The sequence below is a fragment of the Chroicocephalus ridibundus genome, unplaced genomic scaffold (assembly GCF_963924245.1).
Source record: "Chroicocephalus ridibundus unplaced genomic scaffold, bChrRid1.1 SCAFFOLD_803, whole genome shotgun sequence".
NCBI classification, from domain to species: domain Eukaryota; kingdom Metazoa; phylum Chordata; class Aves; order Charadriiformes; family Laridae; genus Chroicocephalus; species Chroicocephalus ridibundus.
The window spans coordinates 1,533-15,804 of NW_026961385.1; the positions used below are offsets into that span (position 1 = coordinate 1,533).

At 67.1% G+C, this 14,272-nt stretch overlaps 1 protein-coding gene across 1 annotated transcript; it reads right to left on the bottom strand.

Annotated features, from left to right (window-relative positions):
• Positions 1-325: 325 nt before the first annotated feature.
• On the bottom strand, positions 326-13,669 carry LOC134509388 (valine--tRNA ligase, mitochondrial-like; the record flags this gene model as incomplete). Its single annotated transcript, XM_063321893.1, is given in 21 exon segments — positions 326-478; positions 567-694; positions 813-891; positions 992-1,060; positions 1,825-1,929; positions 3,613-3,738; positions 3,857-3,927; positions 6,052-6,088; positions 6,090-6,234; positions 6,726-6,802; positions 6,905-6,986; positions 7,096-7,199; positions 7,917-8,044; positions 9,614-9,704; positions 10,205-10,293; positions 11,251-11,362; positions 11,438-11,557; positions 12,152-12,233; positions 12,362-12,459; positions 12,558-12,624; positions 13,547-13,669. Coding segments are annotated over 20 exon segments (1,956 nt in total), but the record flags the coding sequence as incomplete, so codon positions are not given.
• Positions 13,670-14,272: the final 603 nt, after the last annotated feature.

Genomic DNA, 14,272 nt, shown 5'->3' on the forward strand with positions numbered 1-14,272 from the left:
AGGGACAGATGGACACCATCGACCACGGGTTGAGTTCAACGGTCAAGGGGCTACAAGAGGTTGGGTGGGACCGAGGGACGGACACGCTCAAGAGAGGACTAAGGTCAACACTTTTGACGGACACCATCAACCCCGTCAAAACGGGTGGGGTTCAACGGCCGGGGAGGGGCGGGACAGAGAGAAGGCCCCGCCCAATGGGCCAATGCTGGGTTGAACCCCCGGGGCCGGGGGGGGAGGAGGGAGTGGACGAATGGACGGATGGACGGGACGGGATGGGGCGGGACGGACGGACGGAGGGAGGGAGGGAGGCGGGGGGGTGACCCACCAGGTAGACGTCGCAGAAGCTCCGCAGCCAGAAATGGTGGACGGCGGCGACGGCGCCGTGGACCTCCAGGGCCTCCATCCTCCTCCCGCATTCCCCCGCCGCCTGCGCCAGCCGGCTCAGCACCCAGCGCTCCATGGGCCGCTGCGGCACCGTCTGCCCATGAAGAGGAGGAAGGGGGTTCGCGGGGTGGAGGGGGGGGGTGTTGGACACCCCCCTCCTCCTGACTTCCCCCCCCAGGTACCTCCTCGGGGGGTCGGGGGACAAAGTCGGGGCCCAGAGCGGCGAGGACGAACTTGACGGCGTTCCAGACCTTGTTGCAGAAGTGACGGTAGCTCAGGACGCCGGCCACGTCCAGGCGGATGTCGTCACCTACGGGGTTGGCGGTGTGTTGTTGTCCCCAGGGTGGGGGATAGGGCCACCCCCGGGGCGGGGGACGGCGTCCCCGACGTCCCCGTCCCCCCGTCCCCCCCCCCCAGCCCCACCTTACCGTGGACGTTGTGGGCGCACAGGGCCATGCGGAGGGCGTCGGTGCCGCATTCGGGGATGCCGTGGGGGAACTGGCGCCTCTGGCAGGGGCGGGGGGGGGGACAGGGAGGGGTTAGCGGGGGGGGGGGGACAGGGACAGGGTTGGCGGGGGGGGGGGACAGGGATGGGGACAGGTCCTACCTGGCCCTCTGTGGCCACCTTGAGCTCGTGGGGGTCCAGGAGCTTGTGGCAGAGCCTCTCCTGCAGCTCCTACAGGGCAGGGGACCCCCCCCTCGATAAAGAGAGGGCAACGGCGGGGGGGGGGCGTTACTGTAGGGGCTCGGGGGGGTTGTTTGGGGGGTGTCTGCATTACAGAGGGGGGGGGTTGTTATTGTAGGGTCTACAGGGGGGGTCGTTTGGGGGGGAATCTGCATTACAGGGCGGGGGGGGGTGTGTTATTGTAGGGGCTCCGGGGGGGGTTGTTTGGGGGGCGTCTGCGTTAGGGGGGGGGGTTGTTATTGTAGGGGCTCCAGGGGGGGTTGTTTGGGGGGCGTCTGCGTTATGGGGGGGGGGTTGTTATTGTAGGGTCTCCGGGGGGGTGTTGTTTGGGGGGTGTCTGTGTTACGGGGTGGGGGGGGGCCATTTGTTACTGTAGGGTCTCCAGGGGGGGTTGTTTGGGGGGTGTCTGTGTTACAGGGGGGGGGGTTTGTTACTGTAGGGTCTCCGGGGGGGGGGTTGTTTGGGGGGTGTCTGCGTTATGGGGGGGGGGGGGTGTTATTGTAGGGTCTCCAGGGGGGGTCGTTTTGGGAGGAATCTGCATTATGGGGGGGGGGCGTTTTGGGGGGCATCTGTATTATGGGGGAGGGGGGGGTTTGTTATTGTAGGATCTCCTGGGGGGGGTCGTTCTGGGGGGGGGTCTGCATTACGGGGGGGGGGGGGGGGTGTGTTTATTGTTGTAGGGTCTCTGGGGGGGTGGGGGGGGGGGTTGTTTGGGGGGTGTCTGCGTTCCGGGGGGGGTGGGGGGGTGGTGGTACCTGGGGGGTGGCGCCGGCGATGACGTCGCGGGGGTCGATGACGTTGCCCAGGGACTTGCTCATCTTGCGGCCCTGGGCGTCGCGCACCAGCGAGTGCAGAAGGACCTGGGGGGGGGGGGGGACGGGGACAGGGGGGGACGACACACAGCGTTGGGGCCTGGGGGACACACACACACACACAGGGGACCCCTGGGAGGGGCCAGGGGACCCCTGGGAGCCTCAGGAAAGAATTAAATACCCCGGAGAGAGGGGACAGGGGACACTTGGGGACATTGGGGACACCGGAGGGGGACGGGGACACCCCCCACCCCCCCACCCCCCCCCCCGAGAAGGACCGTGACACTGCGGAGAAAGGGAACAGGGGACCCTTGGGGACACGGGGGACACTGAGGGACCCCCCCCAGGGACACCCAAAGGGGGACAGGGGACCCCTGGGAGCCTCAGGAAAGAACTAAACACCCCGGAGAGAGGGGACAGGGGACCCTTGGGGACAGTGGGGACACCAAGAGGGACGGGGACCCCCGAGAAGGACCGTGACACCCCTCTGGAAGGGAACAGGGGACCCTTGGGGACAGTGGGGACACCAAAGGGGGACAGGGACCCCCCCAAGAGCCCTGAAAAGGATGATGACACTCAGGTGAGAGGGAAGAAGGGACCCTTGGGGACACTGGGGACCCTTGGGAGCCCTGAAGGGTGATGGGGACCCCCAAGAAGGACCATGACACCCATCAGAAAGGGAATAAGGGACCCTTGGGGACAGTGGGGACACCAAAGGGGGACACGGATCCCCCAAGGAGGACCTTGACACCCATCAGAAAGGGAACAGGGGACCCTTGGGGACACCAAAGGGGTACAGGGACGCCCCCCCCCCCTCCAAGAGCCCTGAAAAGGATGATGACGCCCAGGTGAGGGAAGAAGGGACCCTTGGGGACACTGGGGACCCTTGGGGACACTGGGGACACTAAGGAGTCCTGAAGCGGGACGGGGACCCCCAAGAAGGACCGTGACACCCAAGAGACAGGGAACAGGGGACCCTTGGGGACACCGACAGGGACATGGATCCCCCAAGAAGGACCTTCACACCCACGAGAAAGGGAATAAGGGACCCTTGGGGACACTAGGGACACCAAAGGGGGACACGGATCCCCCAAGAAGGGCCTTGACACCCAGCAGAAAGGGAATAGGGGACCCTTGGGGACACCAAAGGGGGACAGGGACCCCGCCCAAGAGCCCTGAAAAGGACGATGACGCCCAGGTGAGAGGGAAGAAGGGACCCTTGGGGACGTCGGGCAACCTTGGGGACATTGGGGACACTAAGGAGCCCTGAAGCGGGATGGGGACCCCCAAGAAGGACCGTGACACCCAGGAGAAAGGGAACAGGGGACCCCTGGGGACAGTGGGGACACCAAAGGAGGACATGGATCCCCCAAGAAGGACCTTGACACCCATCAGAAAGGGAACAGGGGACCCTTGGGGACACCAAAGGGGGACAGGGACCCCCCCCCTCCAAGAGCCCTGAAAAGGATGATGACGCCCAGGTGAGGGAAGAAGGGACCCTTGGGGACGTCGGGGACCCTCGGGGACACTGGGGACCCTTGGGGACATCGGGGACCCTCGGGGACACCGGGCAACTGCGAGGAGCGACACGGAACCAGCAGGAAGAAGCCCAGGAGGGAACACGAAGAGACGAAGGGACACGGTGGGGGGGGGACACGGGGGTGGGGGTGGTGGGGGGAGGGGGACAAAGGGGACTCGTGGGGACATGGGGGAGGGGGACACCAGTGGCACCTGAGCGAAGGGCAACCTCCCGGTAAGCTGCTGGCCCAGCATGACCATTCGGGCCACCCAGAAGAAGAGCAGGTCGCTGCCCGTCTCCAGCACGGCCGTGGGGTAAAAGCGCCGCAGGTCGGGGGTCTGGGGACAAAGGAAAGGGGACACCGGTGGGGGGGGCGGGGGGGGGGATGATGGGGTACAATGTCCCCCGGGTCGTCCCCCCCCGTCCCCCCCCTCGGTGTCCCCCCCAAAACTTCACCTCTTGGGGCCAGCCCAGGGCGGCGAAGGGGAAGAGGGCGGAGGAGAACCAGGTGTCCAGGACGTCGGGGTCTGCGGGGACAAGGGGGGGGGTCAGGGGGGGGACCCCGAAAATACCCGGAGACTTGGAGGGGGGGGGGGGATCAAGGGGAGGACCCCAAAAGGCCTTGGAGTGTTGACGGGGGGGGGGGGAGATCGGGGGGGGACCCCAAAAGGCCTCGGAGTGTTGGGGGGGGGCAGATTGGGGGGACCCCAAAAGTCCCCAGAGCCTTGGGGGGACCCCAGAAGGTCTCAGAGCTGGGGGGGGGGTTGGGGGGGACCCCAAAAGATTCTTGGAGTGTTGGGGGGGGGAATCGAAGGGGACCCTAACAGCCCCCAGAGCCTTGGGGGGGACCCCAGAAGGTCTCAGAGCTGAGGGGGGGAAATTGGGGGGACCCCAAAAGGCCTCGGAGTGTTGGGGGGGGCAGATTGGGGGGACCCCAAAAGCCCCCAGAGCCTTGGGGGGACCCCAAAAGGCCTCGGAGTGTTGGAGGGGGGATCGGGGGGGACCCCAAAAATCCCCAGAGCCTTGGGGGGGGACCCCAGAAGGTCTCAGAGCTGGGGGAGATCGGGGGGGACCCCAAAAGGCCTCGGAGTGTTGGGGGGGGCAGATTGGGGGGACCCCAAAAGTCCCCAGAGCCTCGGGGGGGACCCCAAAAGGTCTCAGAGCTGGGGGGGGCAGATTGGGGGGACCCCAAAAGTCCCCAGAGCCTTGGGGGACCCCAGAAGGTCTCAGAGCTGGGGGGGGGTTGGGGGGGACCCCAAAAGATTCTTGCGGTGTTGGGGGGGGGATCGGGGGGGACCCCAAAAGCCCCCAGAGCCTTGGGGGGGAACCCAGAAGGTCTCAGAGCTGGGGGAGATCGGGGGGGACCCCAAAAGGCCTCGGAGTGTTGGGGGGGGCAGATTGGGGGGACCCCAAAAGTCCCCAGAGCCTTGGGGGGGACCCCAAAAGGTCTCAGAGCTGGGGGGGGCAGATTGGGGGGACCCCAAAAGCCCCCAGAGCCTTGGGGGGACCCCAAAAGGCCTCGGAGTGTTAGGGGGGGGATCGGGGGGGGACCCCAAAAGTCCCCAGAGCCTTGGGGGGGACCCCAGAAGGTCTCAGAGCTGGGGGAGATCGGGGGGGGGCAGATTGGGGGGACCCCAAAAGTCCCCAGAGCCTTGGGGGGGACCCCAGAAGGTCTCAGAGCTGGGGGGGGGGTTGGGGGGGACCCCAAAAGATTCTCGGAGTGTTGGGGGGGGGAACGAGGGGACCCAAAAGCCCCCAGAGCCTTGGGGGGACCCCAGAAGGTCTCAGAGCTGGGGGGGGCAGATTGGGGGACCCCAAAAGCCCCCAGAGCCTTGGGGGGACCCCAAAAGGCCTCGGAGTGTTGGAGGGGGGATTGGGGGGACCCCAAAAGCCCCCAGAGCCTTGGGGGACCCCAGAAGGTCTCAGAGCCTTGGTGGGGAGGGGGGGGGAATTGGGGGGGGACCCCAAAAGTCCCGGAGCCTTGAGGGGGGGGGGAAATTGGGGGGGACCCCAAAAGGCCTTGGAGCCTCTGGAGGGGGGTCGGGGGAACCCAAAAGTCCCCTGAGCCTTGGTGGTGGGGGGGGGAAACTGGGGGGACCCCAAAAGGCCTCTGGGTTTGGGGAGGGGGGGGAGGGGGGGGACTCTAAAAGGCCTTGGAACTTGGGGGCGGTGGGGGGGACCCCAAAAGGCCTCTGGGGTTGGGGAGGGGGGGGATGGGGGGGACTCTAAAAGGCCTTGGAACTTGGGGGGGGGTTGGGGGGGACCCCAAAAGTCGTTTGGGGGGGGGGGGTTGAGGTGGCAAGAGGGTGCCGGAGCTGGCAGGGGGTGCCTGGGGTGGATTTTGGGGGTCCTGGAGGCTGGGGGTGGGTGTGGGGGTGTGACAGAGGGTCGGGGGGGTGGGGGGGCTTCAGGGGAGTTTGGGGTGCTGAGGGGGGGCGGGGGGGGCATTGAGGGGGCCAGAGCCCGGCTTTGTGGGGGGGTGGGGGGTGTCCCGAGAGGATTTTGGGGCGCAGGAGGCAGATTTGAGGGGGCCGAGAGACTCGTAAGGCGACAGGAGGGGGTTTTGGGGGGGGTTGGGTGGGGGGGGGGTGGGGTGTGTTTTTGGCGTGCCCCCCCCCTTTTGGCGTGCCCCCCCCCCCCCTTCTCCTCACCTTGCTGGAGCTGCAGCTCCTCGGGGGGGCGGGCGGAGGGCGCGGGCGGCGGCGGCGCGGGCTTCGGCCTCGTGGCGCCCCACGACCCAGAGCCCCTCGGAGGGGGACCCCGCCGGGGGATCCCCCACCCGGTACGCCGGCACCCGGTGTCCCCACCACAGCTGTCGCGACAGGCACCAGTCCCTGGGGGGGGCGGGAAATGGGGGGTGGGGAATGGGGGGTGGGGGGAGGTTATATCCGTGGGGCCCGGACACCTGGGTGCCCCCCTGGGCTTCTCGAGCTGAGACCGTGCAACTCATGACATGTCACTAAATAGCAATAAGGAAGCACCAAACCCCCCCCCCCAGGGGTTTTACTGGGGGCCAGGGGTCCCCCCCGGACGCCTGGGTGCCCCCCCCAAGATACCTGGGCCCCCCCCACAGATACCTGGGGGCCCCCCCAGATGCCTGGGTGCCCCGCAATCCTTGAGCTGAGACCGTGCAACTCATGACACGTCACCAAATAGCAATAAAGAGACACCAAAGAGCTTCCCCAGGGGTTTTACTGGGGGCCAGGCCCCCTGCCGGATGCCTGGGTGCCCCCCCCCCCGACCCCAGACGCCTGGGTGTCGTCCGCCCCCCCCCAAGTCACTCGGGTGTCCCCCCTCCTCCCCCCCAACCCCACCGTGTCCTCACCCAACGTTGTCCATCCACGTCTTCCAGTTCTTCTCGTGAAATTTGGGGACGAGCCTGAGCTGCCCCGACGTCACCGCCTGAGAGGGGACAAGGAGGGAGGGTCAGGGACGCAGGTGTGGCCGGGGGGGAGGGGGGGGGGTGTCCCCTCACCCCCTGTCACCCCACCCCCACGTTGTCACCTCTCGGGCGCGTTGCGCCATCTCCCAGCACCGCAGGAACCACTGGCTCTTCAGCAGGTACTCGATGACGTCCCCCGAGCGGGCTGCGGGGACACCGAGGCCACCTCAGTCCCTGCCAGGGCGAGGGGGACACAGGGACGTCCCCTGGGGGGGGACAGGGAGGGGACAGGAGGGGACGGGGACAGCGGTACCTGCACAGGGGCAGCGTCATGGCGTGGTCCTGGGTGCCGCGGTACAGGCCACGCTGGGCCAGGGCGGCCACCACCTGCTCCCGCGCCACGAAGCGATGGACGCCCTGGGGACAGGGGACACAGCTGGGGACAGAGGGGACACGGCTGGGGACAGAAGGGACACTGGGAAGTGACAAGGGACAGAGCTGGGGACGTGGGGACGTGTCTGGGGACAGAGGGGACTCAGCTGAGGAGAGAGGGAACATGGCTGGGGACAGAGGGGACACTGGGAAGTGACAAGGGACAGACATGGGGACATGGCTGGGGACATGGGGACATGGCTGGGGACAGAGAGGACACTGGGAAGTGACAAGGGACAGAGCCGGGGATGTGGGGACATGGCTGGGGACAGAAGGGACATGGTTGGGGACAGAGAGGACACCGGGAAGTGACAAGGGACAGAGCTGGGGACGTGGGGACATGGCTGGGGACAGAAGGGACACTGGGAAGTGACAAGGGACAGAGCTGGGGACATGGGGACACGGCTGGGGACAGAGGGGACACTGGGAAGTGACAAGGGACAGCGCTGGGGACGTGCGGACATGTCTGGGGACAGAAGGGACATGGCTGGGGACAGAGGGGACACTGGGAAGTGACAAGGGACAGAGCCAGGGACGTGGGGACATGTCTGGGGACAGAGGGGACACAGCTGAGGACAGAGAAGACACTGGGAAGTGACAAGGGACAGAGCCGGGGACATGGGGACGGAGGGGACATGGGGAGGACACAGGGACATGCTTGGGGACAGGGGACACAGGGACAGAAGGGACGCGGGGCAGTACCTGGAGCCACCCCCCGCCCGGGGGACACATGGTGCCATCGTCCCCGATGACGGAGAGCGGGGACAGCCCGTGGGCGCGGGCCAGCGCCAGGTCGGGGGGGCTGTGCCCCGGTGTCACCTTCACCGCCCCTGCGGGGACCAGAGACACGCCGTCACCGCCGCTGTCACCCCCTGGCACCCCCACTGCCACTCCGGCACCCGGCCGCTGTCACCTACTGCCACCCTGTTCCCTCCTGCCACCCCCTGCCGTCCCCATGGCCACCCCTTGTCACCCTCAGGGCCACCCTCACCCCCTGCCTGTCACCTACTGCCACCCTGTCCCCTCCTGCCACCCCCTGCCATCCCCATGGCCACCCCTTGTCACCCTCAGGGCCACCCTCACCCCCTCCCGCTGTCGCCTACTGCCACCAATGTCACCCCCTGCCACCACCTACTGTCCCCGTGGCCACCCTGTCACCCCCCACCGCCACTCTTGCCCCCTCCCGCTGTCACCTACTGCCACCCTGTCACCCTCTGCTGTCCCCATGGCCACCCCTTGTCACCCTCAGGGTCATCCTCACCCCCTGCCGCTGTCACCTACTGCCACCCCCACTGCCACCCTCACCCCCTCCCGCTGTCCCCTGTTGCCACCCTGCCACCACCTACCGTCCCCACGGCCACCCCTTGTCACCCTCAGGGCCACCCTCACCCCCTGCCGCTGTCACCTACTGCCACCCTGTCACCCTCAGGGGCACCCTCACCCCCTGCCTGTCACCTACTGCCACCCTGTCCCCTCCTGCCACCCCCTGCCATCCCCACGGCCACCCCTTGTCACCCTCAGGGCCACCCTCACCCCCTCCTGCTGTCACCTACTGCCACCCTGTCACCCTCTGCTGTCCCCACGGCCACCCCTTGTCACCCCCACGGCCACCCTCGTCCCCTCCCACTGTCACCTGCTGCCACCAGCGTCACCCTCTGCACCACCAGTGAGCCCCCCCCACCCCAAACCAGTGACAACCCCCCCAAAAAAAAGGAACCAGTCACCTCCCCAAACTGGGACACCCACGCCCAGACCAGTCCCTGCCCACCCATACTGGTCCCAGTTCCTCACCCCACACCTGTCCCAGACCCCTTACTGGTCCCAGTGCCCCCACCCCAGTACAGCTCCCAGTCCTGCCCCCCCATACTGGTCCCAGTTCGTCAGCCCACACCCCTCCCAGTCCCCTTACTGGTCCCAGTGTCCCCACCCCAGTATGGCTCGCAGTTCTCCCCAATACTGGTCCCAGTTCCTCACCCCACACCCCTCCCAGTCCCTTTACTGGTCCCAGTGTCCCCCCCCAGTACAGCTCCCAGTCTATACCCCTCCCATACTGGTCCCAGTGCCGTCCACTCTCAGCCCCCCAGTACAGGTCCCAGTCTCTGTCCCTCCATACTGGTCCCAGTTCCTCACCCCACACCCCTCCCAGTGCCCTTACTGGCCCCAGTGTCCCCACCCCAGTATGGCCCCCAGTTCTCCCCAGTACCGGTCCCAGTTCCTCACCCCACACCCCTCCCAGTCCCCTTACTGGTCCCAGTGTCCCCCCCCCAGTATGGCTCCCAGTCTGTACGCCTCCCATACTGGTCCCAGTTCCTCACTCCACACCCCTCCCAGTCCCCTTACTGGTCCCAGTGTCCCCCCCCAGTACGGCTCCCAGTCCTCCCCAGTACTGGTCCCAGTACCGGTGCCACGGGCGGGCTCCACGGAGGGGTCAGTGATGACGGGCAGGAGCTGCCCCGTGAAGGGGTGCCGGAGCTGGCGGCCATGGAGGTGCTGGGGGAAGGGGCGGGGTCACCGCAGGCCCCGCCCCCTCCCCGGTAGGCCCCGCCCCCTCCCCGGTAGGCCCCGCCCACCAGGACCACACGGCGCACTGTGCCTTTAAGAGCAGCTGAGTCCCCTCCCTGCCAGGGCAGGCCCCACCCCCTTTAGGGGCAGAGCTAACCCCTGACATCACACCCTGCTGACCAATCCCGGACAGGCTCCACCCTCCTTTTCCAATCCCCGCCCCCTCAATTGGCCCCACCCCCAGAACCCCTTAAAGCCAGCAAAGCTCCACCCCCAAGATAGAAGCCCCACCCCTTTTCCTTATATGGATGCACACACTTATATGGGAAAAGGGGCGGGGCTAAACTATACCGGCACCAGCCAATGTCTGCAAGGCAGCCCTACCCTGCTGCCGAGGCCCCGCCCCCTCCCCAGAGGCCACACCCCTCGTCTACAAACCCCGCCCCCTCCTGGAAGCCCCGCCCCCCCCCGGAAGCCCCGCCCCTCACCATGTACCGGGGGTCCTCGGGGTGCACGGCCACGGCCACGTCCCCCAGCATCGTCTCAGGGCGCGTGGTGGCCACCGGCAGCTCCAGGCCTGGGGACAGATGGGGGGGGTGACACGTCAGGGACATGGGGGACGTGTGAGGGACACGCCAGGGACACGGGGATGTGGCATGACACGTCAGGGACGTACCAAGAACATGGGGTGACACGTCGGGAACGTGCCAGGGACATGAGGTGACACGTCAGGCACATGGGGGACGTGTGAGGGACACGCCAGGGACACAGAATGACACGTCAGGGACACGGGGTGACACGTCAGGGACATACCAAGAACATGGGGTGACACATCAGGAACATGGGGGACGTGTGAGGCACACGCCAGGGACAAGGGGTGACACGCCAGGGACAAGAGGTGACACGCCAGGGACAAGGGGGGGACGTGTGAAGGACACACCAGGGACACGGGGTGACACGTCAGGGACACGGGGTGACACGTCAGGGACATACCAAGAACATGCGGCGACATGTCAGGGACACGTCAGGGACACGGGGTGACACGTCAGGGACACGCTAGGGACACAGGGTGACACATCAGGGACACGGGGACACGCGAGGGGTGTGGGGTAACATGTCAGGGACACGCCAGGGACATGAGGTGACATGGAGAACATACGAGGGACACACCAGAGACACCAGGGACACACCAGGGACACAGAGTGACACGTCAGGGACACGCCAGAGACACAGGTGACAAGTGAGTGGCAGAAGGTGACACATCAGGGACACATGGGACATGCCAGGGACATGTGAGGGACACGGCACGGAAATGGGGTGACATGCCAAGGACACACAAGGGACACGGGGTGACACACAAGGGACACGGGGTGACACACAAGGGACACTCAAGGGACATGGGGTGACACATCGGGGGGACACGGAGGGGGAACCCGCGTGTCAGAGCGCGTCGGGGGAGCCAGGAGCACACAGGGGCCACGCGCAGGGGGGACAGGAGGTGACAAAGTGCCACCGGAGGCCACCAGCCACTCACCATCCCCTCCCTCCACGGGGTAGGCGAAGGTGACGAGGACGCCGAAGGTGACAGCGTGGGGACAACCGGGGACACGCAGCGCCGTGGGGCCCGTCAGGGCGCGGGGCTCCACCTGCCGAGGGGGGTGTTAGAGAGGTCTCGGGGACAGTTTGGGGACAACTTGGGGACAGTTTGGGGACGAGCTCACCTCCACGTCGGCCAGGGCGGAGCGCAGGGCACAGGACCAGGTGACGAGACGCCGGTCGCGGTGAATCAGCCCGGCCTCGTGCAGCCGCACAAAGGCCTCGGCCACCGCCCGCGAGAAACTCTGAGGGGACACCGTTGGGGACACTTGGGGACACCTTTGGGGACACCCTTGGGGACATTTGGGGACACCCTTGGGGATACCCGGGCTCCACGGTGGAGCACAGGGCACAGGAGCAGGTGACAAGACGCTGGTGACAATGAATCAACCCAACCTTGTGCAGCCGCACAAAGGCTGCGGCCACCGCCCGCGAGGAACCCTGAGGGGACACCCTTGGGGACACTCTTGGGGACACCTGGGCTCCATGTCAACCAGGGCGCAGGAGCAGGTGACGAGACGCCGGTCGCGGTGAATGAGCCCGGCCTCGTGCAGCCACACAAAGGCCTCAGCCACCGCCTGCAAGAAACCCTGAGGGGACACCCTTGGGGACACTCTTGGGGACACCTGGGCTCCATGTCAACCAGGGCGCAGGACCAGGTGACAAGACGCCGGTGACAGTGAATCAGCCCGACCTCGTGCAGCTGCACAAAGGCTGCAGACACCGCCTGTGAGAAACCCTGAGGGGACACCCTTGGGGACACTTGGGGACACTCTTGGGGACACCCTTGGGGACACTTAGGGACATTTGGGGACACCCTTGGGGCCACCGGGACTCACCGGGTCCATGGTGAAGGCGCAGCGGCTCCAATCCAGCGCCGCCCCCAGCGCCCGCAGCTGCTGCAGGATCTCGTCCCCGTGTCTACAAGGGGGTGACACAAGGCGGGGGTGGCACCTCGTCCTCCTCCCCGGCGTCGTCACCCCCTTCTTTCCCGGTGTCACCGTCCCCCCCGGCGTTGTCACCCTCGCCCCCGGCGTTGTCACCCTCACCGGCGTTTCCAGGCCCAAACCTCCTCCAGGAACTGGGAGCGGGTCAGATCCTGCCGGCGTAACCCTCGGCGCTGCCACAGCCACCGCTCCACCACCGCCTGCGGGGACACACCGGGGACGTTGGGGACATCGCTGGGGGGGGTGGGGGGCATAGGGGGGGTAGGTGACGAGGGGAGGGGACACGCGAGGGACACACCTGGGTGGCAATGCCAGCGTGGTCGGTGCCGGGCACCCAGAGGACGGTCCAGCCCTGCATGCGCCGCCTGTCACCGCCGGGGGGGGGGCACCCGTGAGGTGGGGGGGGGACGGGACACACACAACTCCCGACCCCCCCCAGCACCCATGGGTGACACCAGGGACCCCTGGGACCCCCCCCAATCTGCCCCCCCACAGGCCCAAATACCCCCCCTGCCCCAATACCCCCAATCTGCCCCCCCCAGCCCCAAATACACCCCCCCCAAATACCCCTGGGAGACCCCCCCACCCCAAATACCCCCCAAGACCCCCCCCAAACACCCCCAATGGCCCCAGTCTGCCCCCCCAGCCCCAAATACACCCCCCAATACCTCCAGTCCGCCCCCCCCGCCCCAAATACACCCCCCTGAATACCCCCCAGGGCCCCAATCTGCCCCCCCCCGCCCCAACCCCCCCCCCCCAATACCCCCAATCTGCCCCCCCCAGCCCCAAATACACCCCCCCAAATACCCCTGGGAGACCCCCCCACCCCAAATACCCCCCAAGACCCCCCCCAAACACCCCCAATGGCCCCAGTCTGCCCCCCCCAGCCCCAAATACACCCCCCAATACCTCCAGTCTGCCCCCCCCGGCCCCAAATACACCCCCAATACCTCCAGTCTGCCCCCCCCGCCCCAAATACACCCCCCTGAATACCCCCCAGGGCCCCAATCTGCCCCCCCCCAACCCCCCCGCCCCCCCCCACCCCCCAATCTGCGCCCCCAGCCCCAAATACACCCCCCCAAATACCCCTGGGCAACCCCCATCTGCCCCCCCCTCAGCCCCAAATACCCCCCAAGACCCCCCCCAAATAGCCCCAATGGCCCCAATCTGCCCTGTCTGCCACCCCCCTCGCCCCAAATACCCCCGGGGAACCCAATCTGCTCCCCCCCCCCGGCCCCCCAAACACTCCCCCCCCGGCCCGTTTCCCCCCCCACCCCCCCCACTGACCAGCGCACCAGGGCGTCCTGGAGGGCGACGGTGAGCGCGTGGCCCAGGTGCAGGGAGCCGGTGACGTTGGGGGGGGGCAGCACCAGGCTGAGGACCTGGCCCCCCCCCGGCGTCTGGAGAAGAAGGTGGAGGGGGCGGGGAGGGAGGAGGGGGAAGCGGGGGGGGAAACACACACATAAGCTGAGACCGGGCACAACTCAGCACAGGGATGGTCCCTGCTTCTATCCCCCCCCCCCCCTCCATGGGTGTTTTCTGCCCCCCCCGGCTCTATTTGTTCCTTCCTCTAGGTATCTACCCCCCCACCCCGGGGTGTTTTCTGTCGTCCCCCCCCCCGCGTATATTTACTCTCTCTCTGCGTGTTTTATGACCTCCCCCCTCCCTCCCCCCCCCCCATATACTTGCCCCCCCTCTCCCGGATGTTTGCCCCCCCAGCTGCATTTGCCCCCTCCTCCCCCCCCAGTTCTATTTGTCCCCCGCCATATTTGCCCCCCCCCCCCCCCCCCCGCCCCGGGGTCTACTTGACATCCCTCCCCCAGTGTATTTACCCCTACCAGGGTCTATTTGCCCCCCATCATCTATTTGTCCCCCCCCCCTAGGTATTTTCTGCCCCTCCACAGGAACATATGACCCCCCCCAGGAGTGTTTTCCTCCCCTCCCAGGTCTTTTCTACCCCACTTCGGCGTATCTGTCCCCCCCCGGGTCTATTTGCCCCCCCACCAGGGGAAC